This window comes from Macaca thibetana, chromosome 3 (genome assembly GCF_024542745.1).
Source record: "Macaca thibetana thibetana isolate TM-01 chromosome 3, ASM2454274v1, whole genome shotgun sequence".
Taxonomy (NCBI): Eukaryota; Metazoa; Chordata; class Mammalia; order Primates; family Cercopithecidae; genus Macaca; species Macaca thibetana.
This window is the reverse complement of record NC_065580.1, coordinates 160283542-160309187: the sequence shown is the minus strand read 5'-3', so window position 1 is coordinate 160309187 and position 25646 is coordinate 160283542. Positions and strand designations below refer to the sequence as shown.

Sequence of the window (25646 nt, the reverse complement as noted above, 5' to 3'; positions counted from 1 at the left end):
TCTCCCACCGCCCCCAGATTGGAGTCTGCTCTCGGGGAGCCCCCAGGTAAACCCCTCCCAGGCAGACAGTTTCGGATTGGAAGGAGGACCGCGCTCGCGGGGCGCCTGTGAGAGCTGGGAAGCCCAAGGGGTAGCGTGTAGGGGGCTTTTTATGCGGCAGGAGCTGCCTCCTGGGAGGTGGGGACTTTTTGTCTCAGCCTCTCTGCCTTTGGGAAAACCAGGAGTTGCCGGAGAAGCAGGGAAAGAAAGGAGGGAAGGAAGGAGGGTCCTTGGGGGAATATTTACGGGTCAAATCGATATCCCCGTTTGGCCACGAGAATGGCGATTTCAAAGCAGATTAGATTACTTTGTGGCATTTCAAATAAAACGGCAATTTCAGGGCCATGTGGGCGACCCGCGGGAGCTGTGGGCCTGGCAGGCTCACACGGGAGCCCGGGCTGCCGGCCGCGGCGGGGATTTCTCCCCCGGCCTTTTCTTTTTTCACCAAGGGCAAAGGGACGACGGCGAGAACACAGATGGCGGCTGCGGAGCCGGGGAGGCAGCGTGGGGACGCGCAGGACTCGTGGGGTGGGCTGGCAGGGTGCAGGGGTTCCGCGTGACCTGCCTGGCGCCCAGGCATCGGGCTGGGCGCTGCAGTTTACTGATTTCCTTTCTTCCTCCGTCCAGGTTTAGGAGACGCGTGGGGACAGCCAAGCCGCGCGGGGCCCCTGGACAGCGTCGCCAAGGAGCTGGGATCGCACTTGCTGCAGGTAGAGCGGCCGCGCCAGGGGAGGAGCGCAGCCGCCGCAGGCTCCCTTCCGACCCCGCCACCCCAGCCTCCAGGCGCCCCTTCCCCAGGAGGGCCGGGCAGATCCAGAGGCTGCCGGGGGCTGGGGATAGGGGTGGTCCCCATTGCGGAGGGATGGACGCTTAGCATGTCGGATGCGGCCTGCGGCCAAACCTACCCTAACCCTACATCTGCCCCCACACCCCGCCGAAAGCCCCAGGACTCCCCAGGCCACCTGAGACCTAGGCCAGGGGCGCCTCCCGAGCGTGGTCAAGTCCTTTCCAACCTCACTTCCCTCGGCAGCTTCCACCCAGAGCTTGCTCTGTGCCAGGCGCTAGAGCCGGAGCAGCAGGAATGATCCGGCTGCTCTGAGCTCTAAAGCATTCGGCCGCTGCGTGTGTGCGGGGGGCGCAAGCACTGAGAGACAGTATCGATAATAGAATATTAACAGGCGCACTTGTCCAGAGCTTACTGCAGGCCACATTCAGTTCCGCACTTTATTGGCTTCCCCTTCCCATCTAGAGTGCGTTCTCTTTTTTGCCTTGTTTTTGTTTGTTTTTTGTTTGTTTGTTTGTTTTTGGTTTTTTTGGGGGGGTTGGTTTTTTTGTTTGTTTGTTTGTTTGTTTGTTTTTGAGAGTCTCACTCTGTTTTTGGAGTCTCACTCTGTGGCCCTGCCTGGAGTGCAATGGCACGATCTCGGCTCACTCCAACCTCCATCTCCCGGATTCAAGTGATTCTCCGGCTTCAGCCTCCCGAGTAGCCAGGATTACAGGAACTTGCCATCATGCCTGGCTAATTTTTGTATTTTTGTAGAGATGGGGTTTCACCACGTTGGCCAGGCTGGTCTCGAACTCCTGACCTCTGATGAGCCGCCCGCCTCAGCCTCCCAAAGTGTTGGAATTACAGGCGTGAGCCAACGCGTCCTGCCTGGGTTCTGTTTTTAACTTCATTTTTTTTAGAGGAGGAAATTGAGGCACAGAGAGGTTAAAAAACATGTCTAAGGTCACACAGCAAAAGGTGGAGTGGGGTTAGCCCATTGGCCTAGCTCTAGAGCCCAGCCGGATAACCAGAACTTGGTGAGGCCTCCAGGCTCTTGCTTGGTTTGGAGCCAGGTGCTTAGCTCCCCGAGCCCGGGGCCATTCACCCTGCAGGAGCTGCACACACCACCCTGACCTCAGCTTTTCCCTGGCAGCAGAGGGGCTTTGTGGGTCATCGGGGTAGCCCTGGGCACAGCTCGCCACTTCCAGGTGGGCGGTTGGCGCTGGCTGGGGACAGATCCCAATCTTTCAAATGCCCTTTACAGAGCCTCATCAACGACCCAATTCATTCCCCCACTCCTGTCATTTGTCTCTGCCATCGAAAAATGCCTACCGAGAGCTGCTCTGCATTTCCGCCCTCTATTTTGTGTTTTACTTTAAAATAATAATTTAAAAAATGTTGGCTGCAGGATGCCATGACTTAGGTCAGCGAGTCAGCCGCTAGCTCTGCATTTCCAAAAAGCAGATCTTTTCACAACTCTCTTGCCCCAAGTGCCCTAGTGTGGTTTAGTTTTTAAAATGCATGCCTGCGGAAGAGAAGACCCGGGGAATATTTGAAACCCCGAGCTTTTACAACATAAAGCGCATGGTGTGGTCGCGGCCGGTAATGGCGCTCTGGGAGCCCTGCCCAGGCGGCCTCTGCTCCCCCTCCTTCACTTCCAGCTCCGAGCTGGGTGTGTTGCAAGTTTCATACTCCTACATATTATAAGTGACACTAATATCAGGGACAACTAAGTGCTGGGGAACTTCAATGAAAACCTGGTTGGCAAAGTCAACACCCCCAGACTTCTGCATGCTACATTTCTTTAATTAATTCCGGAGTAGTGTGTGGACGGGTGTCTTTGCAGTTATTATACATGTAAGTGAATTAGGTCATTTGAAGCTACGAAGTCATACCCAACATTTTCCATTAAGAAAGTTATTTTTTTAGCTACTGCTGGCAACTCTTAGAATTTAATTATGATAATTTTCCTCTTTTCCTCATTATCCCAGAGATGGCTGGTTGTGAGATACTTTTTCACTAAATGTGTCTCTTTAATGATTTTGGAGTTAAGAAAGCATGCCAAATGCACCAAGACATTTATAACTTTAAAAATTGCTGTATAGTTTATATTTTTGGAACACCACAGGTTTAGGTGGGAAAATATTTTGCAGCTGAGTTAGAAACTTGAAAGTTAGACTAATAATCAAGATGCTGATTTTCAACCTTAGCATCAGGGAAGGTAATGATAGTTTAGTTGGCAAAGACTTTTTGCAGCAAACTGTATTTGAGACAGCAGAATCCAAGGATATCTTTCAAGATTCACTTACACTACATTCTTTTTAGCCCCCTCTCTAGGGGTGGGGGGGAGGGTGGCTTAGAAAAACCAAAGGTAATCTGGTTTCAATTACATGCTGTAAAAATAGAATTTGTGGCCAGAAATTAATTTGGAATATTTTTTATGGGGGCAGCATTGTGGGTTGCATGAGTCTTTCACCAACTTTATTGCTTTCTTTTGGTTCTGGATCTAAAATATGAATGAGTAAATAAAATACAGTTTCCTTTTTCAAAAATAATTTAGTCTTTTTATCCTCGACACATAAACATAATCATTACCTTTTATTTGTCTTAATTACCTCTTATAGGTTTACTTTATTTTTGAGGGTTAGCCAACTTAGGAAAAATCAGAATTTCATTTGGGTAGTTTTCATTTTTCAGAAGTTGATACTTTTCCTCCTCGAATTTTGCAAAGGTTATTTGATCTCTTGCAAATTCTAAATAATTAATTCTGTAGACATAGTCTGGTAAAATAACCAGGTATTTTGTTTTATTTTCTGGGCAGTGGTAGTGTTCGGAATTTATTATTCAAATGGTACTTAAAGGTAACTAGAAAATTGTGGCAAATAAAGCATATGTCCTAGTGGTATAAATGACTGCCAATTATGACATAAAATGGTCTATATAGTGGTAGATTTTCCCCTAAGTACCATAGAACTCCGGATTTGTACTAAGTGCTAAAATAACCCAAACAAGAAAGCTACTACATTTAAACTGAGCATAATAGGAATTCTCAAATGTTTTGCATGATTTTTGTGATGTGGATGTATGATTGTTTCTAAAGTGCTTTAAAAGCATTTCAGAGCCTGGACTGGGAACTAAACCCTGGGTGCTGTTTCCTACAGTCCTTTTTAAGACCGTGGGCTTTGTTTTTGCATTTAGCAAGCATATGTTGATGGTCATATTTGATGCATCCCTCCATCCCAGTGACTGTACCATTGTTAGATTTAACTCTAATGATCATCTCTTATTCTGACATTTTATCTTTTACAGACTTTGGATGGATTTGTTTTTGTGGTAGCATCTGATGGCAAAATCATGTATATATCCGAGACTGCTTCTGTCCATTTAGGCTTGTCCCAGGTGGGTATTGCCTAATTCTTTGTGCAACCAAAATATTAAACGAAGTGATAGCAGATTTTGACAGCCTCGCCCAACTTGAAAATGCGTCTGTTTAAGTGTTTGCTTTTGTGTAGGAACATAACCCCAAATTGCAAAATCCTCTTCTCAGGACATCCTGCAGGGGCTTTCTTCTTCATATTACGTTTTATTTTTTACTTTCTTTTTCCCTTGGGGTTTCATGACCAGTGTGTCTTCGCCACATCAGCTTTGTTCCGAGACTCTGCCCCATACCTGGACTATCTGCTTACATGGTAATGCTAGATGCCCTGAAAAGAGCTTCACAAAGGAACATGTTTCAGTACACACTTGCTGGTCTGCACATGGTATTATGAGTTGCTATAAAGCAAGAGGTAAGCTGATGTGGAACATGGATTTTACGCAGAACGTTCTTTGGGGAGAGAGAATGGGAAGGGGTAGATTTATGAGTGTTCACGTGGAATTCAGGGTCATTTTTCCTGACTTTTTCCAGTTCAGTGGTCGTTTCAGCAAAGCATTTTATATGCTTGTGATAGAAACTCATAAAACTCAGTTTACTACTGTTTTGAACAGCAAGATTTCTTTAGAACATCTGAATATTACCAATTTTTCTGGAAAGATGAAATCATCTTCTTAAAAAGGTCCATCGTTTCCTTAGAGGAAAGAGGGGGACTTAGCTTTGTCTCTCCCTGGCAAGCCGAGGGTTTGGTGGGGGATTTGGGGCTCCCTGGGCCCGTTGAATGTTTGAAAGGGGAGAGTGTAACTGATCATTCTCATTCACGTGCCTGACTTAACAAATGCGCATGATGATTTTAAAAGCCACATTTTAAACTACATATAGGGACTAACTGTTTCTTCACATCGTGAACTATCAGAGTGATTTTTCACCATGACTGAAGACACACTAGAATTAATGATAGATACAGCAGATGGGTTCCAGAGAGGCCCAGAAGGAATTTGAATTACACCCGCCTCCTAATGTAGTTAAGCCAAAATAAAACATGCCGATTAATGTGGCTTCAGTTTGCTCAATGAAAAACAAAATGACCACATTTGGCAACCTGCATCTGGTGTACTCTTTTTGTTTTTCTGCCAATACTTTTTTTTTAAAAAATAAACTTGCTGTTTGTTTACAACCTTCTCTTCCGATGTATGGATATCCTCATCCAGGTCCACGTGGGTTTATATAACTCCGTGTTTCTTAGGCAAAGCCCTTTAAAATGAATTACATATTAAATTGATTTGGAAGTTTTTCTCTTCCTCTTTTCTGCTTTTATCAAACCAAGTCTCCCAAATACAGTTTACTAAGGCGTGGCCCTTGTATCTATGTGACTCAAGAGATTGGCGTACTTGTAGAACGGGAACTACTGTGGGAAATAGGAAATTTACTATTTTCCATAGTTATTAGGTTGGTGCAAAAGTAAATGTGGTCTTTCCATTACTTTTAATAGCAATGACTGCAATTGCCTTTGCACCAACCTACTATTATTCTCTGAATTTTTACCTTCCCCTATTTGGAATTATTCAGGGCCCTTAAGTTGTACCTAGACTAGTTTCTACCTCTGATTTGGCCTGATTACTTACCTTTTTTAATCGTTTACAAAACCTTTCGTAGTCTTACAGTCATGTCACAAACACAACAAAACGTTTCACACCCTTTTAAAGATGACTGATCGAAAATCTTAAGTAAAGTCACTGTTATCAAATATTAAATTTAGATCTGAGCTCCCTAGCAGTCAAAGCAAAAAGGGAAATGCATTCAGTTATACAGTTTTCATTGTCTGCTAGGGCTCGTTCTTAACCTACTTGAACCTTGTAACTTAAATAATAAAATCATGCCTGCTCTATCTGTCTGTAAGGATCGTGGTGAGACACAGATCAAAATGCCTATTTCCTGTGATTTACAAACTATAGGGAGCAACACAAAATCCAGGCATACCCACAGTTTCATTGGAACAAAGTTGCTTTCAGTAGAGTCCTATTAGGGCTGCTTGGTCATTTGGAATGTCTTGGCCCATCAGGAGGTACTGTGCACATCCCAAGAGATCCAGTTCATTCAGTCAGGCCATCCAAGTTAGCCTCTCTGTAGTTTTTTTTCTCTTTTTAAGTGGAAAATAGAATTGATTGATTATAAACACAATAATTAAGAAGGACCAGAATACTGGATAGGTGACAAGTCTGCCTCCTGTTCGTGATTGACTCCACGCAAGGAAATCCAGGCAGCCTCGCACGCTGAAGCACTCTATTTCCTCATGATCATAATGCAGCAGGAAAACTTCGCCTCATAATTTTGAGAGAGGAGAGGGGTTAGGCACTACCATTTTCTAAGAAAGTTGTAGAGATACATTGTCTCTTTCTCTCCAGCAGAAGTAACAGTTTCTAAAAAGATAAGTCTGATCATCTGCCTAGAGCAACTGATTTTTTCTGATTTCTCCGCGGGGCTGTGTTAGCATCAGTCCACAGCTACAAAAACACTTTAGTGCCGACGTGCCCTCTTTGTCCGTGTCTAGGGAGCGTTCCGTGGCGAACTGTTTAAATAAGCAACAACAAACTTTTCTCTCAAATATGCCTCCTGTTCATGATTAACTCCATAGAAGGAAATCTAGGCAGAATCACAATGTGTATTTTTTTCTGTCTTCTTTACTTAAATAGCAAAATAAAGTATTGAATAGGATGTCAAATACCCAACTGGTCTTTTAAACATTTTTGCACCTTTTAGATTATTTTTTAAAAGTCAGGCAAATGTATCAAGCATGAGACCTTTATTAAAACGGGCTTAAATTTTGTTTTAAGTCACGAGAGAGAAAAGTGTTAATAAAATTTTACCCAGTAGTCAGAGTAACCTTTTAAACAGAATTTCTGATGAATAATGATAGTAGTAATAGCTGATACCTGCTGCTCTTCTGTGTTCCAAAAGCTTTCAGTTACCTTCAGTGACATTATCTCATTAAGTAAAGACGTCTTTCACGTTAATTCAGCCTTAAACTTTATGTTAAAAGATAATAGAGAATGGAAGCCCCTAGATCTGCTATAATTGTGTGGAAATTCGCTGCAAAGTGGTATTTTTTGTTTTGTTTTTGGTCTAACCTCTACTAAGTAACTCTCCAAATTCTCTATTTGAGGGTATAGAAATGATTCTTTATGGGTTATAAGCCCATCTCCATTCCAAGTCTTTTATTAAGCCTTACTTGAACAAGTGTTGAAATAAATCTACTTCGTATGGCAGAGCTTTTTAGTTTTTTTGGTGTGTTTGTTTCCACTTGTCAACAAGTGATTGTTGCTGACAAACTTTGGTACTAAAACAATGACAGAGACAACCATAAAATGCCAGGTGTCTCCTCAGCCCAGGGTCCAAGCGTCAGGCAATAGAGAGGCAGGCTTTAGCCTGCAATTCCCTTTGGTGGACACACTCACACACATGTCCACACACAAAACATCTAGACAAGTTTCTATCTACGCGGATGAGGTAGAGTCGGGACAGCAATCTTTTTCCACGCATGTTTACTAAATGATTTAGTTCCATGTGCTTTTTTGGTTAATGCAATTATTTTACTTTTATTTAGGGAGGAGGGAAAAAATGCCCCTTGTAGCTGCTGTATACATTTTTAAGTATCCTTGAGTTAAGTTTCCTCACTCACATTGCATACAGTTATATCGCATCTAGGTAACTAGTATGCATGTTCAGATAAATATAGGTATGTATGAAATAGCTGTTTATGAGACACATAAAAGCATGTCTTATTTGAGATTGTGGCCAGAAACAACCATAAATATATCGATGATGTGTGGAGGTACAAGACCTAATCCTTTCACTTTTGAAATGAAGACAAAAGACAACATATTATGTTTGTCGACATAACTTGAACCCTGAAACCCAAACCATTTTATTTTAAAAATGCTTAATTTACCATACTCAGCAAAACACCCGGAGTAACGTGCATTTTCAGAGTGCCAAGCGATTCTGCCCTTCCCCACAGAATATGTGCATTTAGTGCTGTATTTATCATGTGTCGTTTTCTTGGCAGGAAGAAAAGCTATTCAGCAAGACATAAAAAAGCTCTTACTGGGAAAGCTATCCATTTTGTAGTTAGCGGGGTTTTACAAATACTAAAATATCCATGGAAGGTCTGTTTTAATAAGGCTGATGTATGAGACCCAGGGAGTTTTATAGCGACAACCATAATTTTTTTTCTTTTTTTTTTTTATGTGAAGTAGTCACATTTCTTTCAATGTTCAAAAGCACAGATAGATACGTAAATACAGGAAACACCATGTCAACCATAATTCTGAGTTAAGGTCAGGACTGTTTTATCATTCCAAAATTTGTTATTTAAAGACATTTCCGTTATTTGAAGGCTGTTTCACTTCCCAGACAGCTCTGGAGTTTTCACGTTCATTTTGTCACAGACCCGAGCCTTCAGAAAACCAAGGCTTTCATCTGCGCAACCTCACCCTTCTCATTCTTCAAACACATGTGATGAGAATGGGGACGCTGAAAACACAAGAAGCTACTCTGGGATTAAAACGCAAATCTAACCCTTAATAAGCACAGATGGAAGGTCTTTCTGCAAGGATATGAAGATGTTTCCCGAAAACACATCAGTTACTTTTTTCTAGAAAAGAACTTTGAGCAAACCAGAATTATTCTTTTTCCCTAAAAACATGGGGAAGAGAGAAATGATAGGCCAATATAACATTTCTTTATTTTGTTATTTTTTCATTTTTTAAATAAACTGTTGAAATTGTGAGTTAATATATCTTTTCTTTTCTTTTCTTTTCTTTTTTTTGAGACGGAGTCTTGCTCTGTCGCCTAGGCTGGAGTGCAGTGGCGCGATGTCGGCTCACTGCAAACTCTGCCTCCCGGGTTCAAACCATTCTCCTGCCTCAGCCTCCCGTGTAGCTGGGAGCACAGCTGCATGCCACCATGCTTGGCTAATTTTTGTATTTTTGGTACGACATGATTTTGCCATGTTGGCCAGGCTGGTCTTGAACTCCTGACCTCAGGTGATCCGCCTGTCTCGGCCTCCCAAAGTGTCAATATGTATTTTCTTAAGACAGCTCTCTTATTTTTTAGCCTCTGTCACTCCGCACCTGGACAGGCCTTCCCAGGGCATATTCATTGCCACTCTGAGGAAAAAGGAAATGGTCCTGTCCCAAATGGTTGACTTACATGTTGCCAGTTTATTTAAACTTTTTAAGGATTAACAGGAATGACTTGAAAGAAGAATGTTCAGTTTTTATTATTTTTCTTAAATGAAATCCTGTAATAACTTTTCAGGGAGGCAAATGTCCATCTGGGAGATCTATTGAGAAAGTGCCAGGCTTGGGAAGTGGGTGTTAAGTAAAGGGTAGGGAGGATTCCTCTAATAGAATTCTGTCTGTTGCTCTGTTTGCATAATATTGGAAGGAAACATTCCATGAATAATGTGAAAAATAGAACTGTGAGAGCCATTTTAGGGACAAGATGACTTAGCAGGCCAGAAGTGTAATTTATTCTGAATAAGAAGGCAACTCGCTCATCTTAACAAATTGGAAGAACTGGTTCGGAGGACTGCGACAGATCACTTCACCACTCCACTACCCCTTGGTCCCAAGTTAAAGCTGATGGCCTAGATGCTAATCTGGAACGGCAGCTCCCAGGAGAACTTCTCCACTAAGCAGCTGGCTGGGTTGTCCTGTTGCGTGAGGTGGCACCGTCAGGACGGCCGCTTTGCAGATAATCATGTTGTCTGTCCTCTGATGGAGAGCCACAGGCTCCCGGCGACACCTCCAGCAAGACACTAAAAATAACAAGGGGGTGACTCGGGACAAGACGCATCACGAGCCTCCTTTTGTTATCTTAAGTTACCCTCTCTCCTTAGGGCAGGGTCGAGAAGGAATTCTCCAGACCCACCCAAGATCCTTCACCACCCAAGGACGGTTTCCCAGTGCTTTCAGTTTCTTCTCAGGCTGGGCACTGGGGCTCCTCTTGGCGGTGGAGGAAGTCCTACCACTGCCCCTGGGCCTCCACTGAACAATGCTGGGGTACACCGACTCACTTTCCTTGTCAGCCACCCTCAGCACTATTGATTATAGCTCTAAAAATAGGATCCACCCACCACTGCTCAGAAGGCTGCTCTGCTAGTCATTTCTAGAACATTCTGTGCCACTGTCCATCTTAAGGTGGGTGGAGGCCCAGGTGTTGAGACTCTGTATCATATCCTCTCCTGGTACTTACGTTTGGGAGAACATTTCGAAAGGTTCTCAAGTTCGGGAATTCGGGCCTCCAGGGACCTCTGTGTAAAAATTGTAACTATGATGGGTATTTTCCCGGGGCCATCATTCCTGCAAAGTGACATGGACATGCTGTCCTCTGTGGGCTGTGTCTGGAAAGAGGTGGCGTCGGACTGTTGAGGCAGCAACCCCAGGACATAATCCCTACATAACGAGGCTCTCTGGAGCAGGCCCAGGCCCAGGCCCTCCCGCAGGTCACGCACAGCCCCAGCCACGCCCCTGGGCGGGAGCCACAGAATTAGCACAGTCATTGCGGACTGGGAGGGCCAGAGAAACATTGCTGGCAATGTGAGAGAGGCCTGGCAGCGCCTGAGGGCACAGCTCAGAGCCGACGAAGAAAGGGCCTTTGTCTGAGTTCGTATCCTCCTCGGGCGCACTGGGGCCCCCACCGTGGCTGGCTGGCCGGCCTCAGAGTGGACAAGACTCCCACAGGGAGCGCAGTGTGGACAGGACAGCTGGCCTCCTGGCCGGCCAGTCCCCTCAGATCACCAGCAAGGGAAGGACAGGTACCCTGGCCTGGGTCCGTTTCAAGCCCTCTTCTGTATGAAGGATTCTGCCCAGGCCAGCAGCGCCACCCACCTCTGGCACCCACCTTTTCCACCCTTTGCTTTCAGGTCCTTCCTGCTAAGGGTTCTCTTGGCTCCAAGCTCAAGCCTCAGTGCCCTGGCCGTTTTAGACAGTGTGGGAGACAGTTCAGAGCTCTGAGCTCTGTTGAGAAAAGAAAACTGTTTCTGCATTTGGCAAAGGCGTGGGTTGTCAGCAGAGATCAAAGTTCTGTTCCTGGCAGGGTGCGCACCTGTGACACACCTTGCCCCTCCCCCTGCGCCAATCCCAGAGGAGTGGTGGCATTTCTGACCCTTCCCTTCCACGGCAGGTGGAGCTCACGGGCAACAGTATTTATGAATACATCCATCCTTCCGACCACGACGAGATGACCGCTGTCCTCACGGCCCACCAGCCGCTGCACCACCACCTGCTCCAAGGTATTCCATCCGGAGGAAAAAAACCAGACTAAAAGCAAGGCGATGTTCCTAAATGGAACTCAGGGCTTTGCTTCCCACATCTGCCAAGTGGCTGGGCATGACTAGGACTGCCCAGCCCAGGTCTCTCCAATACACACACAGCACCCACCATGTGGGGATTTGCATTTATACCTGTGTCTTTTAAGCCAATATTCATCACACTGCTACTGTTGGCCAGAAACTGTGTTGAGTGCTAGGCAGAAGAGGAAAGTGTTGCAAGCCTGCTCCCCTCATTTGCTGTTGGTTCAGAGTTGGGTTACAGCATCACGGGGCTAGACCAAGCTTCTCCTTAACCAAGATGCCAGGCCTAAAACTCGGGGGTTGGGGTTGGTCCATGACATTTCATGGGGAAAACTACATATGTGTTCCCTCCGGTTGAAATTTGGCATTTCCTTTGCTTCTGATTATAGATAATAAACCATCTTGGGATCACTAGTACCTGTGGTTTTGCCAACAACAGAAATCACAGATATTTTCCATATCATATTAAAGTTTTGCAGGTGTTTTTTGTTTTTTTTGTTTTTTTTTTTAGGCAGAGTCTGGCTCTGTCGCCCAGGCTGGAGTGCAGTGGCCAGATCTCAGCTCACTGCAAGCTCCGCCTCCCGGGTTCACGCCATTCTCCTGCCTCAGCCTCCCGAGTAGCTGGGACTACAGGCGCCCGCCACCTTGCCCGGCTAGTTTTTTGTATTTTTTTTAGTAGAGACGGGGTGTCACCGTGTTAGCCAGGATGGTCTCGATCTCCTGACCTCGTGATCTGCCCATCTCGGCCTCCCAAAGCGCTGGGATTACAGGCTTGAGCCACCGCGCCCGGCCAAGTTTTGCAGGTTTAAACGTATTGCTTATGCCCACATGCCTACTTCAAATTTCAGGAGTTCTGAGACCTGCTACTGAATCTTCTTATTTATGTATTAATAAAGCAGCACATTTATATCCATATCACTGTGTTGAAATATTTCGATAATTATTTTCCAATACAATTGCTTTTTTGGTAATCTTATATATTTTATTTTATGTATTTAAAAATGTTACTCCAAGTAGGCATCTGTAGGTTTTGTGCTGCGGCGCAAATCATTAAGAAGCCCTGGTCATTACACAAATGACTCCTTAAATTTCAATTGCGATGAGTGCTAGGAAGACACAGAAGGACTTCTTCCAGGGGCCCTGGCCTTTTAACTCCCTCCAACCATCCAGTGAGGCCAACAGGCCTCTTGACAAATGGGTCTTGTGTGTGCTTTGGACTATGGTACCCAGCTTGGCCAAAATACCCCAGTGGAACAAAATGCAAAAGAAGAGGCTTTAAGGATGATGAGAATGGAGTAGTTGGCTGCTGGAAAAAAAGGAGTTGCATTCTTATTGCTGGCTTCTGGGGAGGGCTGGGAAGAGAGAATACAAAATAGCACACGCAGTTGTAAAATCCCCTGCAGACAGTTCTGTGGCCCCCAAGTTCCAGCTCCAGAGATAGTTACTGGAGTCTAATTATTCCTTACCAAGGAGAGAGCCTGGCATGTTCGTTTCTGAAATGAGATGGGGCACCTAGTTGTAGCTAAGGTCTGATTCTTGGATATGTTATGTCTACATACATCAACATGAATCGTGGCTCTGAAGAGGGAATTTCTAACAAAATCAGGGCTAGGCTAGAACATCGCCCCTGAATCAAATTCTTTCACTGTGGGGTTGTTTAAAGCTGGACAAAGACAACAGGTGTCAGAGAATTGCAGAACACAGGGCTGTTGTTGTTTTTGAAAATTGCACAGTATGGTTTTTTGTTTTGTTTTTTAGAGTCAGAGTTTCATTCTTATTACCCAGGCATGGAGTGCAGTGGCCTGATCTCGGCTCACTGCAACCTCCGCCTCCCGGGTTCAAGCGATTCTCCTGCCTCAGCCTCCCAAGTGGCTGGGATTACAGGTGCCTGCCACCAGACCTGGCTAATTTTTTTGTATTTTTATTAGAGACAGGGTTTTGCCATGTTGGCCAGGCTGGTCTCGAAGCTCAGTGATCCGCCCACCTCAGCCTCCCAAAGTGCTGGGATTCACAAGCGTGAGCCACCGTGCCTAGCCTGAAAATTGCACAGTATATTAACTGTGTGGGACTGTGTTTCTCCCGCTACCCCTGGTTTCATTTTACCCTGCCTGGGTCATAACCTCCGAAAGAGGGATTATAAATGAGAGCAAATGAGTCTTGGGAATATCATGAGACCTTTCTGTGGCCTTCGAGTCTGAAGCAACACGGGCTGAAAGCGTTGAGGCCGCACCTGACTCATTTCCACAGCCAGCCGAGGGGTGCAGGGGTTGAGATCCCCAAGTGCTTGGTTTTCTCCCCAGCTGCTCCATTTTCTCCCCAGCTGCTCCCTTGCTGACTTCCTGTGTCTGAAATGACCCCCACTGTTTTATGATAAACCTGTGAGAAATGGGCTCTCCCCAGAACTTGGTAGTTAATGACTGGTTGATGTCTATTAGACCTGAGCTTTCCACCCTCCGTGCTTATCTGGAAATGGCTGGGGCAGGCAGCCATGTTAGAGGGAAGCTTTTTGCCCACAGACACCAACTGCGGGGGGAATTGTGGGTAAAATAGGGCAGCCTCTCCAACTAGGGGAGGTGGGGGGTGCCCTCTGAGGTGATCCCTGAGCTTCCACAGGGCAGTGACCTCAGGGAGGGTGGAAGACCTTGCTTCCATTCCTAGTGGTAACCTCCCTTTAAAAATTCATGTATTAACCTCCACCAAAGGGCTGTTTATTTAGAGTGGGGTGACCTCACCCTCCCTCAGAGGTCCTTCTCTATTTGTGTCTCAGAGCGCTGGTGTCCCTTCCTGAAGCAGAGGGTGTTTCCTTAGGGGACACATTTGCATTGACAATAGCGAGGTCGGAGATTTGCGTGTGAGGCCTGCAAAAGCAAAGCGAGTGAGTAGGAAGGGCAGAGCCCTGGAGAGACAGAGATGATGCAGTGGTCCTTCCGGGGCTAGAAATGAGGGTGAAAGCATGGATCTGCCGAGCCTGGGTCACACGTACTTAAGTCCTGCTACCCTGAGGGAAGTTAGAGGCTTCTGGGCCTTCCCGGAGCCCACAGCCCCCAGGAGCGGGCAACTGCAGGTGGAGCTCTGCAGGGCCCATCAGGGGCCTCAGGTGTGGCCTCGTTTGGCTGCCTTCCTTTAGAGCCGAGGAAGCCACACCAGGACTGGGCTGGTGTCTCCACTGCCCCACCCGGATCTCAGCCAAGGCTGAAGATCTCTAAGCAGGGTCTGGGCACACTGAGAAGGCCTCTGGCAGCTGCATCTGGCTCTGGGAACACATTGGTGAGGTTGGAAGAAGGATGGGGGGAGCACGGAGGGGCAGCTGCCAACCTCACCTTGCTCCTGCTTGCAGAGTATGAGATAGAGAGGTCGTTCTTTCTTCGAATGAAGTGTGTCTTGGCGAAAAGGAACGCGGGCCTGACCTGCAGTGGATACAAGGTACGGGGAGTCATGGGTGCGGGGAGGAGCTGGCCGTGGGTCCTCACTGTGTGTTTTCAAGAGCTTCTGCAGAAAGGAAGGCGCGGGAACGCAAACTCGTCATCCCCACTGACATAGAACTCTCCAGGAACATGGAGCACAGTCTGTTGGAGGCACATGTGAGAGCTGGTGCTTTAGGAGGATGTTCCAGGCTGGCTGGAATTCATCGCATAAGACCTGGAATCAGCATGGCTTAGGGCAGATTTTATTAATACCTTGGCGCTTTGCATGTGGACCAGTCCCACTGGAGCTGCCGCCTCTGGAGTTTATTGAGGCCCATCCTGGGCACGGTGCAGCCGGGAGTGGTATCCAGAGCACGGACACTGCTCTTCCTCTGGGGATGCTCCACCAAGTTCCCCGCCACCTATGACGGGTGCACCACAGTAATGCTAGAGCCCTTTCCAAGGCACGAGGCAGAGCTTTCATCTGCAGCACCACATCTGGGCCGCTCCCTCAAGCATCTCAGCTGCCCTTTGGAATGAGCAGCACCAGCCAGGTTTTGTAGTCAAGGACCACAGGAGGGATGGCAGAAGGGGCTCGGTGGCGGAGCTGGGACTCTGAGCCCAGCCCATGCTCCTCCCTGGCTCCACTTCTCTGCCAGACACCACTGCTTGTTCTGGTTAATTCCAGAATGGAAGAGTAGGTCGCGTCTCAGGGCACGAGAGTCAGCTGCTCCCCAGGGAAAGATGGGTCGGGGAAGTCTGTGCTGAGTGCCCCCCGCCAACCCTTTTGTCCCTTCTCTGGGCTCCTCACCCTCCTCCCAGGCATCTTCACTGCCATCTCTCCAACCTCAGAGGACAGACATCATAACCCATCAGTATGAGCTGGAGGCTGCTAGAAACTTTCTTCCGGGAGGATTTTCTCCCTAGAAAAGGAGGGAGGAGGATGGGGTGAGAGGAAAGGGCATTTTTGTGCTTTTGTCTTCTCTTTCTGGAAGGCCCCGCCCCAGCTCCCCTCTTGGACCCCACTCTGAGCTCCTCCTTTGACCTGTATCTCACTGTGCTGTTACAGTTTGGGGGATATGTTTCTTCCTTCTTGTCCCAGATACTGAGCCTCTTTGGGCCATGGTGGGGCCCCAGGAGCCAACAGACATTCTTCAGAGGACTTGGGTCTTTTTGTTAAGGGACAGGGTCTTGCTCTGTCACCCAGGCTGGAGTGCAGTGGTGCAATCACAGCTCACTGGAGCCTCAAACTCCTGGGCTTAAATGATCCTCCCACTTCAGCCTTCTGAGTAGCTGGGGCCACAGGCGCACACCACCACACCCAGCTATTTTTTAAAATTTTTTGTGGAGATAGGGTCTTGCTGTATTTCCAGGCTGGTCTTGAGTCCCTAGCCTCAGTCAGTCCTCCTGCCTTGGCCTCCCAAAGTGTCGGGATTACAGACAGGAGCCACCACGCCTGGATGGGATTTGGGTCTTGACTTTTTTTCTGCCACTTATTAACTGTCCACTGCCCAATCTTAAGTGATACACAACACCATCTTGTTCTTGGTTTCCTCATTAATACAATGGGAGAATAGACTAGAAGGATTTTAAGATTTGTTTCAGCCCTAAAGACGATGAATGCATTCAGAAATCCTGCAGGAAGCGTTTTGGAACAGAGAATTTAGGGCTAAGACTCTTCACTGCTGTTGTGATGACAATGATCCTGTCAAGATTTCACAGACTGCAGCTTGAATAAATTCTTCCAGTAGTGAGGCTCGAGGCTGTACAGATGTTTCTGTTTGACACTGAAATACTGCGTTTTTGTCTGTATGGCTTTTGTCTATAGCAATTAGAAGGGCTTCTATAGGGCCACTCTGGCTTACTATTATGAGGGGATAAAATCTTGAATTATAGATAAAGGAAATAAAAGTACATTAAAAATGAAGACTTCAAAAAATTGTACTGGAGCAGGGCACAGTGATTCATGCCTGTAATTCCAGTACTTTGGAAGGCTAAGGTGGGAGGATTGCTTGAGCCCAGGAGTTCGAGACCAGTCTGGGCAACATAATGAGACCTTGTCTCTACAAAAAAAAATTTTTTTTAAATTAGCCAGGCATGGTAGCACATGCCTGTGGTCCCAGCTACTCAGGAGGCTAAGGTGGGAGGATCACTTGAGCCTGGGAGGTCAAGGCTGCAGTGAGCCTGATTGCACCACTGTACCCCAGCCTGAGCGACAGTGAGACCTTGTCTAAAAAAAAAAAAATTCTACTGACAGAATTGTGTATTTACTGGAGTGATACAGCATGTCGAGTGATACAGATGCCAAGTTCAATCCCATCAGAAGGTGGTAAGCAGCACAGTCACTGATGCGAGCACTGTGGAACAAATGGTTGGCCTCCCCCAGATGCCTTTGTTGTGTTACCTACTCACAGCTTGGCAGTGAGCTCATAAGGTATATCTCCATCACATATTACAGAGCCCTAATTTGTAGTTACTTACAGTACAGTCAATTGGATAAGACAACCCTTATATTTTATTATGATATTTTTTGTTGTCTTGTGTGTTTGTTTTGTTACCCAGGCTGGAGTGCAGTGGCACAATCTCGGCTCACTGCAACCCCCGCCTCCAGGGCTCAAGGGATCCTCCCTCCTCAGCCTCCCAAGTAGCTGGAGACTATAAGCATGCACCACCATGCCCGGATAATTTTTGTATTTTTTGTAGAGGCGGGGTTTCGCCATGTCACCAAGGCTGGTCTCGAACTCCTGGAGTCAAGCGATCCCCCGACCTCGGCCTCCCGAAGTGCGGAGATGACAAGAATGAGCCACCGCATCCAGCTATTATGTTGTTTCCTAAGAAGCACAACTCTCCACTTCTCCTAAGCAATGAACTGGTGCCTGTCAGCACATTGGGCTGCACAGCGGAGGAGAGGCTGGGCTGGGAGAATTTCAGCACGTTTGAGAAAATGAGCCAGGAGGAGTGGGCACCAGCCCAACTCTGGGCGGCCAGTGGCTGACCCTGCCCTCTCCACTCCCAGGTCATCCACTGCAGTGGCTACTTGAAGATCAGGCAGTATATGCTGGACATGTCCCTGTACGACTCCTGCTACCAGATTGTGGGGCTGGTGGCCGTGGGCCAGTCGCTGCCGCCCAGTGCCATCACTGAGATCAAGCTGTATAGTAACATGTTCATGTTCAGGGCCAGCCTCGACCTGAAGCTGATATTCCTGGATTCCAGGTGAGTTCGGCACCTGCCACCGTGGCTGTGGCCTTTTGGAAGACACCGGTGGTGGAAATGGGCCCCTGAAAGCTGCCATCTTGGCCAAATCATAATGAGGAATAAGTCATAATAGGAATGTGGATTAAGCAAAACCAATTTATGAACTGAACATATGTCAGCCTTAGGACTCAAGGACTTGTTTTATTTTATTTACTTATTGATTTACTTATTTTATTTACTTATTGATTTACTTATTTTATTTACTTATTGATTTACTTATTTTATTTATTGATTATTTTATTTACTTATTGATTACTTGTTTTATTGTATTTACTTATTTGAATCACTAGAATTTTAAATGAAAACATGTGCTGTGAGCACAGGTTGGGCTTTTTTGAAGGCCGTGATGTCAGAGCTCTGCCTCCTGTGTCCAAGGAGGACGTTAGAACAAACGGAAGGTTTCCACCCTGAGTGTGTGTGAGGGGGGCCTTGGCACTCAGGCTGGTGTGAAGCCACCACAGGGCTGAGGCTGGGAGCAGAGAGGCTGCCTTCCCTGGGGCATGCCCTGCCCACCGCTCCTGGGTGCCCTGTCTACATCTGGGCTGGGAGGAGGGGATTGGATGACGTCATTTCCCCTGGCCTTGGGGAGGACCTGCTCTCCAGACCCGTGCTGGAGTGGCCTTCACTCTTCCCGAGAGCCGGCTGCAGTCCCAGGTTTTTAACTGGGTCTGCAGTTAAAGTCCAAGATTTTTAAAATTGAAGTTAATTTTAATTTTAATTAATTTGTTGTTGTTGTTGTTGTTGTTGTTGTTGAGACAGAGTCTCACTCTGTCACCCAGGCTGGAGTGCAGTGGCGTGATCTCAGCTCACTGCAAGCTCCGCCTCCCAGACTCACGCCATTCTCCTGCCTCAGCCTCCCGAGTAGCTGGGACTACAGGCGCCCACCTCCACACCGGGCTAATTTTTTGTATTTTTAGTAGAGACGGGGTTTCACCATGTTAGCCAGGATGGTCTCGATCGCCTGACCTCGTGATCCACCCGCCTCAGCCTCCCAAAGTGCTGGGATTTCAGGCGTGAACCACAGCGCCCAGCCTAAAATTGAATTGAATTTTTAAGTGACACATGCTAACTGCGTTTGGTTTTCAGGGTTTTGCGGTGTTTGTGGGGTACAGTGTGATGCTTGGACACGTATCCACGCTGTGGAACCATCAAACCCCTCCCAAGTCTTGAGGCCACGCGCTGGTCAGGCCTCTTCCGTGTTCTTATTTGTGAAATAGCAGCGCGGCCTGCCCGCTCACTGCTAGGAAAGATGAAATTAGATAACAGACTGAAGCGTTGAAAACAGGGAAGCGTCTCTTACCTGCAAGGCCACTTTAGCTCTTGGCCCGTAGGTTCATCGGCTGTGCAGGCAGGAATAAGTCATCAGAGACCCCACTCCTGATGGGGGTGTGTGTGCGATGAGGCTTTGGCCGGGCAAAGAGAGATACATTTTGCTTTCTGTATGTCCGGAAGCCAGAATTTACTGCTTTCTTTTCTTTTTCACTTTTTAAAGTTGTGGTAAAATACACACCGTATAAAATGGATCATTTTAACCATTTATTGATGCTCTATAGAGAAAAAATGAATCTTCCTGGTTAGGGGCGAGAGATAAAGATAGGAGTCGGTTTGGCTCCTTGTCAACACCCTTCAGGACCACTCAGAGGCAGGGAAATGACAAGGGTGAGCATGTCAGGGTCACCAGCATCTTCCCAGAAACTCCAAGCAGAGAGGGAGCAGTGCTCTTTGGGGAAAGCTGCCAGCACCCCTGGGGATGGCCAAGAGCGACAAATGCCATTTTCTTGCCATGCAGAGGGACTCCCTGCAGGGACAGAAGGCAGCCGAGCTGCCCCAGCTGGAGTGGACCCCTCTGCTCCCTCTTTTCTGACTTGGGAGCCACTTCTGAGAGGCGGCTGGAAGGACATCAACTGCCCAAGGTCATTATCGGAGACATCTGGGAGGACCCGACTGGTTTCTCCCTTGTTTTGTCTCCTAGTTTTCCTCTGGTCCTTCTAGGAAACCCCTGAGACTGATGAATTCTCGAGAACAGGAAAGAAGTGGTCTCCCCAGAGGAGAGACCTGAGGCCTTTCCCAGCCGTTCAGTCCACACTGCCTGGAAAGGCAGCCGAAGGTAGAGGAGGTTGTGCCTGAAGGGGGCCTGGACAGGGCCTGGATGGGGCTTTGCAGTAGCAGTGGGGGCTCCCGCGCCTCAGGGTGTGGGGGCTGCACCCCTGGAGTGAGGAGAAAAGAAGGCTGGTGGTCTTGAAGGAGATGTCCTGCCTCTCCCAGATCTCTGGTTGTTCCTGTCATATCAGGAAGCTTCTAGCAAAGCCTTGAGGCCTTTTCTGAGCTGCAGTCACATAGGAGGGGCTGCAAGGGGTCAGAAGAGTGCTGCAGAGGCCTTCCCAGTCACCAAGGTTGGTCTGTCACCAAGGGGTTGGGGCTTGGGCTGGCCCAGCCCTGGGAGGACAGCAGAGTGGTCAAGCAGGGTGGGAGATGTCCCTTCTGGGTCCAAACCCCAGGGGCCAGGCGAGGGCTTGGCCTGAGGTCTTGCGGCCCCAAGTCGTAGGAGTGAGGGTGGTCGTGGGTCTGTCTGGCACCACACCCCGCTCAATCCCAGACACAACTGAACTCGCCGTAACCTGAAATTGGGCTCGTCGGGGTTTTGTGGTATTTCTCTTTGAAACTGGAGCTGATGCTTTTGCTAAGGATGGGTGAACACAGCGATGTTTGGGGTTTGGCAGATCCCTCTGACAGGTCTTCAGACACCAGAGGCTTGGAAAAAACTGGGAGGGCACCCTGCCAAACCCCTCCGTTTCCCTTTAATTTTTAAAGCCAGTGTGTACTTTGATGAGAAACTTAATATATGTGCTTCTGATTCATTTACACGTTTGGGGCCGTTGTTCTGTAACTTTGCATCCAAAGGGTCTGGGAAGCCTCTTTCATCCCCACATGGTAGAGATGCCTGGTTTTCTTTTTGGGGGAAGCCAGATGGCTCAGTTTTCCTGCCACACAGAGTTAGATTCTGATGGGGCTTGAAGTTCTAGGTGGCCCTTAGACAAGTCCCCTGATCCCTGAATGACTTTGGGCTCTGCAAGGCCCCCTTCCCCGCCACTGCAAGCCCTGTGTCCTTCCTACCCTAGTAGGACACCATGGAAATGAGTACACCAAACAGGGAATGATTCCAGGGAAACATGAGGCTCTCCGAGATTTACGACCCAAAGCTTGAGCAGATCTTAAGAGAAAGGGAAGCGGGTTAAAGAATGAAAGTGAGGTCAAGTTTCCCAGCTTAATTTACAGCTAACGTCTCCTATCCTAGCAGGGAGGGCCCCCAGCCCTGGCCCTCCCTCTTTCCCCAGGCTCACCCGGTCTCCAGGACTGACTCTGCACCATACCCTCACCTACCTTGAAATCCCTTCATCCCTCTCTCTTTCATCTGTTCTTGAAAATCCGTCACCAGGATGTTGAGGACCACCCTCTTCGAGGACGTGGTGCCCGGCCCCATTGCCCAAAGCCTGGGAAACCATCGTTGCCATGTGCAGCTTCCACCTACAGCCAGAGCGATCCCCATGCGGGTGATGATGTGGTCTTGGGTACTGAGAGCCACTTTTCTTCAAAGAGCCGAAGTGGGAAATTAATATGCCTGGGGCTCGATGAGAACACAGAGGGGTTGTGTCACGTAAGCCCCAGGAAAATGCTTCCATTTCTCTAGAGAGCTTAAGGCTTTCCTTTTAGTCACAATATCTTAGGTCATTTTCCTGTCTTCTGGGGGGTCTGAGCCAATCCTCCCCTCACAGGAGCCTTAAAGGTCTCCAGTTATTCCATAATTCCCAATAGTGGGAATCACCCAACGGCAGCATCCCGAGACCATCTGTGCCAATCAACAGTGTCTAGCATGTAACGGAGGTTTAAACGCTCGTGCCCGCAGTAGCCAAGATGTGCAAACAAATGTCCACAGACAGAGGGATGGAGGAACTAAATGTGATGTCTACATGAAACAGAAACTTATGCAGTCCTAAGAAGGAATGAAGTTCAGACACATGCCGCAGCATGGATAGGCTTGGAAACATCATGCTGAGTGAAAGAAGCCGCACACAAAAGGCCACATGGTGTGCCATCCCACGGACATGAACTCTCTCCAAGAGACAAATTCCTAGAGACAGAAAGTAGAAGGGAGGCTACTGGGGGCTGGGCAGGGGGCAGTGGGGAGCTGGTGTTTAATAGGGACTGAATGTCTGTTTGGGGGTCATGGAAAGCTCTGGAAAGGGGCAGTGATGCCTGTTACACAACATTGTGAGCGCACCAAATACCACTGAATTGTACGCTACAAGTGGTTACCATGGTGAATTTTATATTATGTATATTTTACCACAATTTATAAAAAACATTCGCACAGGACCGTCCCCCCAAAGCCCTCCAAGAGTGGGTTCTTTCTCACCATAGCAGCTTTCTTGCAATATCGGTATCAAAGTTCACTCGTAAGCATTCCCTGATAAGCCGAACTTTGAAAAAGGCTACAATTTTAAGCCATTCCAAACATTCTCTTAGCCGGTGGTTTCAGAAGAACATTCCCGTTCATGAATAGTGCTACATCCTGTACCGGGCTAGAGTTCAAAGACTTGCTTCTTGTAAAAAAGATCATTCTCAGTTTCCAAAATCAACATTTCCCCCCTGAGCCTTTTAGCACTTGATTAGTTGGCAAAACCAATATTAGTTTAAATGAAAGGCAGTCTGCAGAGTGGTGTAACTCACTGAGCCGCCGTGCCCCTGCAGGGTGACCGAGGTGACGGGGTACGAGCCGCAGGACCTGATCGAGAAGACCCTATACCATCACGTGCATGGCTGCGACGTGTTCCACCTCCGCTACGCACACCACCTCCGTGAGTAGCACACCCACCCCAGCCACGGGAGGTAGCTGGTCAGGGAGGAGACACTGAGGACAGAGCTGGGGGGGACATGTCCCTTTTGTTGGTGCAGTTATCATCCATGATACACACGTGAATGTCAAGCCTCACGTGTGGCTTCCTCCACCCCATGATTAAGTACGGCTGCCTGTTGTCGGTTTTCAAGCAGCCGTGTGCACCCTTTCAGCTAGACTCTAGCAGCTGTAGGAGCAGGAAGTTGCCTGGATTCTAGATTGTGGATGTGGAACCTAAACTCTGTGATCTGGACACCATTTGCGAATAACAGCAACAACAGTGGACGAACTGCTGGTTATGGAGCTCTTACTGCTGCGGGACACTAGTTTAAGTGACTAAACACATTACCAGCCCAATAAGGGAGGGTCTCATGGTCACGATCCTCATTTTACCAGTGAGGATGCTGAGGTCCAGATAGGTTAAGCCACTTGCCCACCTTCATACAGCTGGGAGGTGGCGGAGCTGGGAGCTGAACCCAAGCAGAGCCCTGTCTCCGACTGCTATACACCTGCCGGCTAGGGGAAGCTCAGGAAGGCCACCGTTCCACGATGGGAGAGGTCATCTTGGGACAAACAAGATTTGTTAACAAGGGTGAACAAACACCGATTTGATTTGCCATTGGAGGTGGTTTGGGAACATCTGGATGTAGGGGGGATGCTCTAGTCACTGAAATGTTTGAAGAAGTGATGCTTTGGCCGGGTACAGTGGCTCAAGCCTGTAATCCCAGCACTTTGGGAGGCCTAGATGGGCGAATCACAAGGTCAGGAGATCGAGACCATCCTGGCTAACACGGTGAAACCCCATCTCTACTAAAAATACAAAATATAAGCCAGGCATGGTGGCGGGTGCCTGTAGTCCCAGCTACTCAGAAGGCTGAGGCAGGAGAATGGCGTGAACCTGGGAGGCGGAGTAAGCTGAGATCATACCACTGCACTCCAGCCTGGGCAACAGAGCGAAACTCCGTCTCGAAAAAAAAAAGTGACACTTTTACTTTTTTAAAATTAAAAACAAATTTTTTTTGAGACAAAGTCTTGCTCTGTCACCCAGACTGGAGTGCACTGCAACCTCCACCTCCCGGGTTCAAGCAATTCTCCTGCTTCAGCCTCCCAAGTAGCTGGGATTACAGGTGCCCGCCACCACGCCTGGCTAATCTTTGTATTTTTAGTAGAGATGGGGTTTCACCATGTTGGCCAGGCTGATCTAGAACTCCTGACCTCAGGTGATCCATCTGTCTCTGCCTCCCAAAGTGCTGGGATTACAGGCGTGAACTACCGCACCCAGCCATACACTTTTAGAATCCAAACTGAGGCAAAGATTAATTTGGATGGAGTGGAATGCCTCGTCCTCCCGCTGTCCAGTCCTGCCATGCCCACGGCCGGTCAGGGGTGCTTTGTAATGGGGTGCAGACAATTAGAGGAGCTGGGTCTTCCGCAGTGTGGCCCAGACGGCGTGTCCTCTGTTCTTGCTCCGCCTTCTGTTGGCTCAGGGATGTTAGAGGACAGGTTGCCAGTGTCAAGTGGAGGCGGACGGCAGGCCCATGAGCCGCTGGGTCCACAGATGCGTGGTGTGCTGGGTTCAGTGTGGACTGGGACCCGGGGACTCGATACTCCCAGGGTGTCGCTGTTGCTCTTCCCTCCCCAAGTCTCTACGGACGGAAACCTGTGACAACCAGGACTTACGGCTGGGCAGGCACAGATGGCTTCTTCCTTGCTCCTTGATGCATGCGGAGACTTGGAGGTGTGAACAGCTCTTTTCTGTCTTTTGTTAAAGACCAAATCATGATCTCATAGCCATCCCTGTCATTCTGGAGACCAAGCTTGGTAGAGAAGCAACTACTTAGTGTTTGGATGGAACTTCTCAGTCGGTGTCACTAATATGGGAGCTAGAAAGTTTTCTTGTGCAAACCAGGTATGCTGTGTCAATTCTAGAATGAGATATCCAGGAAACTCGAACAGGCAGCTGTGAAGAGCAGAGTGGAGAGGGCTCTGAAGTAGCAAGAGCAGTTGGGAGATGGGAGAGGCACGCGCCTCGAGAGCACAGAACTGTGCTGTGCCCTAGAACAGTCTGGGACTTGGAGAGCGAAGGTGAGGGCTCACACCTCCACACATCCCCCTGCCACTGTTGGGGCAGAGGGACTGACCAGCTGCTCTGAGGGAAAGCCGGAGTCATGGTTGCATTGCAGAAATGCAAGTGTGCTGGAGACCCAGTCCCCAAAGGAGTAGGTGGCTTGGTTTCAGTGTCACCAACTACATTCACTCTGAGCTCCCCCCACCCCTGCGGGAGGGACAAGAACCATGAGGGCACAGCGATTCCATTGACTACTTTTTTTCCCATTAGGGTGGTGGATTTGTTTCCTAGGGCTGTTGTGACAAATCAACACAAACTGGGTGGCTTAAAACAACAAAAATTCCTTCTCTTACTGTCGTGGAGGCCAAAAGGCTGAAATCAAGGTATCAGCAGAGCTGCTCTTCTCCGAAGGCTCTAGAGAAGGATCCTCCCTGCCTCTTCTGGCTCCTGGTGGCCCCAGGCGTTCCTTCGCTCATGGCTGCATCGC

General features: G+C 48.0%; 1 protein-coding gene across 1 annotated transcript in view; it reads left to right on the top strand.

The window, feature by feature from the left end:
- Positions 1 to 25646, top strand: part of SIM2 (SIM bHLH transcription factor 2) — a 48024-nt gene that overhangs the window by 9599 nt on the left and 12779 nt on the right. Inside the window, exons 2-7 of the mRNA XM_050785744.1 lie at positions 667 to 749; positions 4115 to 4204; positions 11367 to 11475; positions 14873 to 14958; positions 17956 to 18155; positions 22947 to 23053. Of these exons, the coding sequence (XP_050641701.1) occupies positions 667 to 749; positions 4115 to 4204; positions 11367 to 11475; positions 14873 to 14958; positions 17956 to 18155; positions 22947 to 23053 (675 nt within the window). The remainder of the gene's footprint in view (positions 1 to 666; positions 750 to 4114; positions 4205 to 11366; positions 11476 to 14872; positions 14959 to 17955; positions 18156 to 22946; positions 23054 to 25646) is intronic.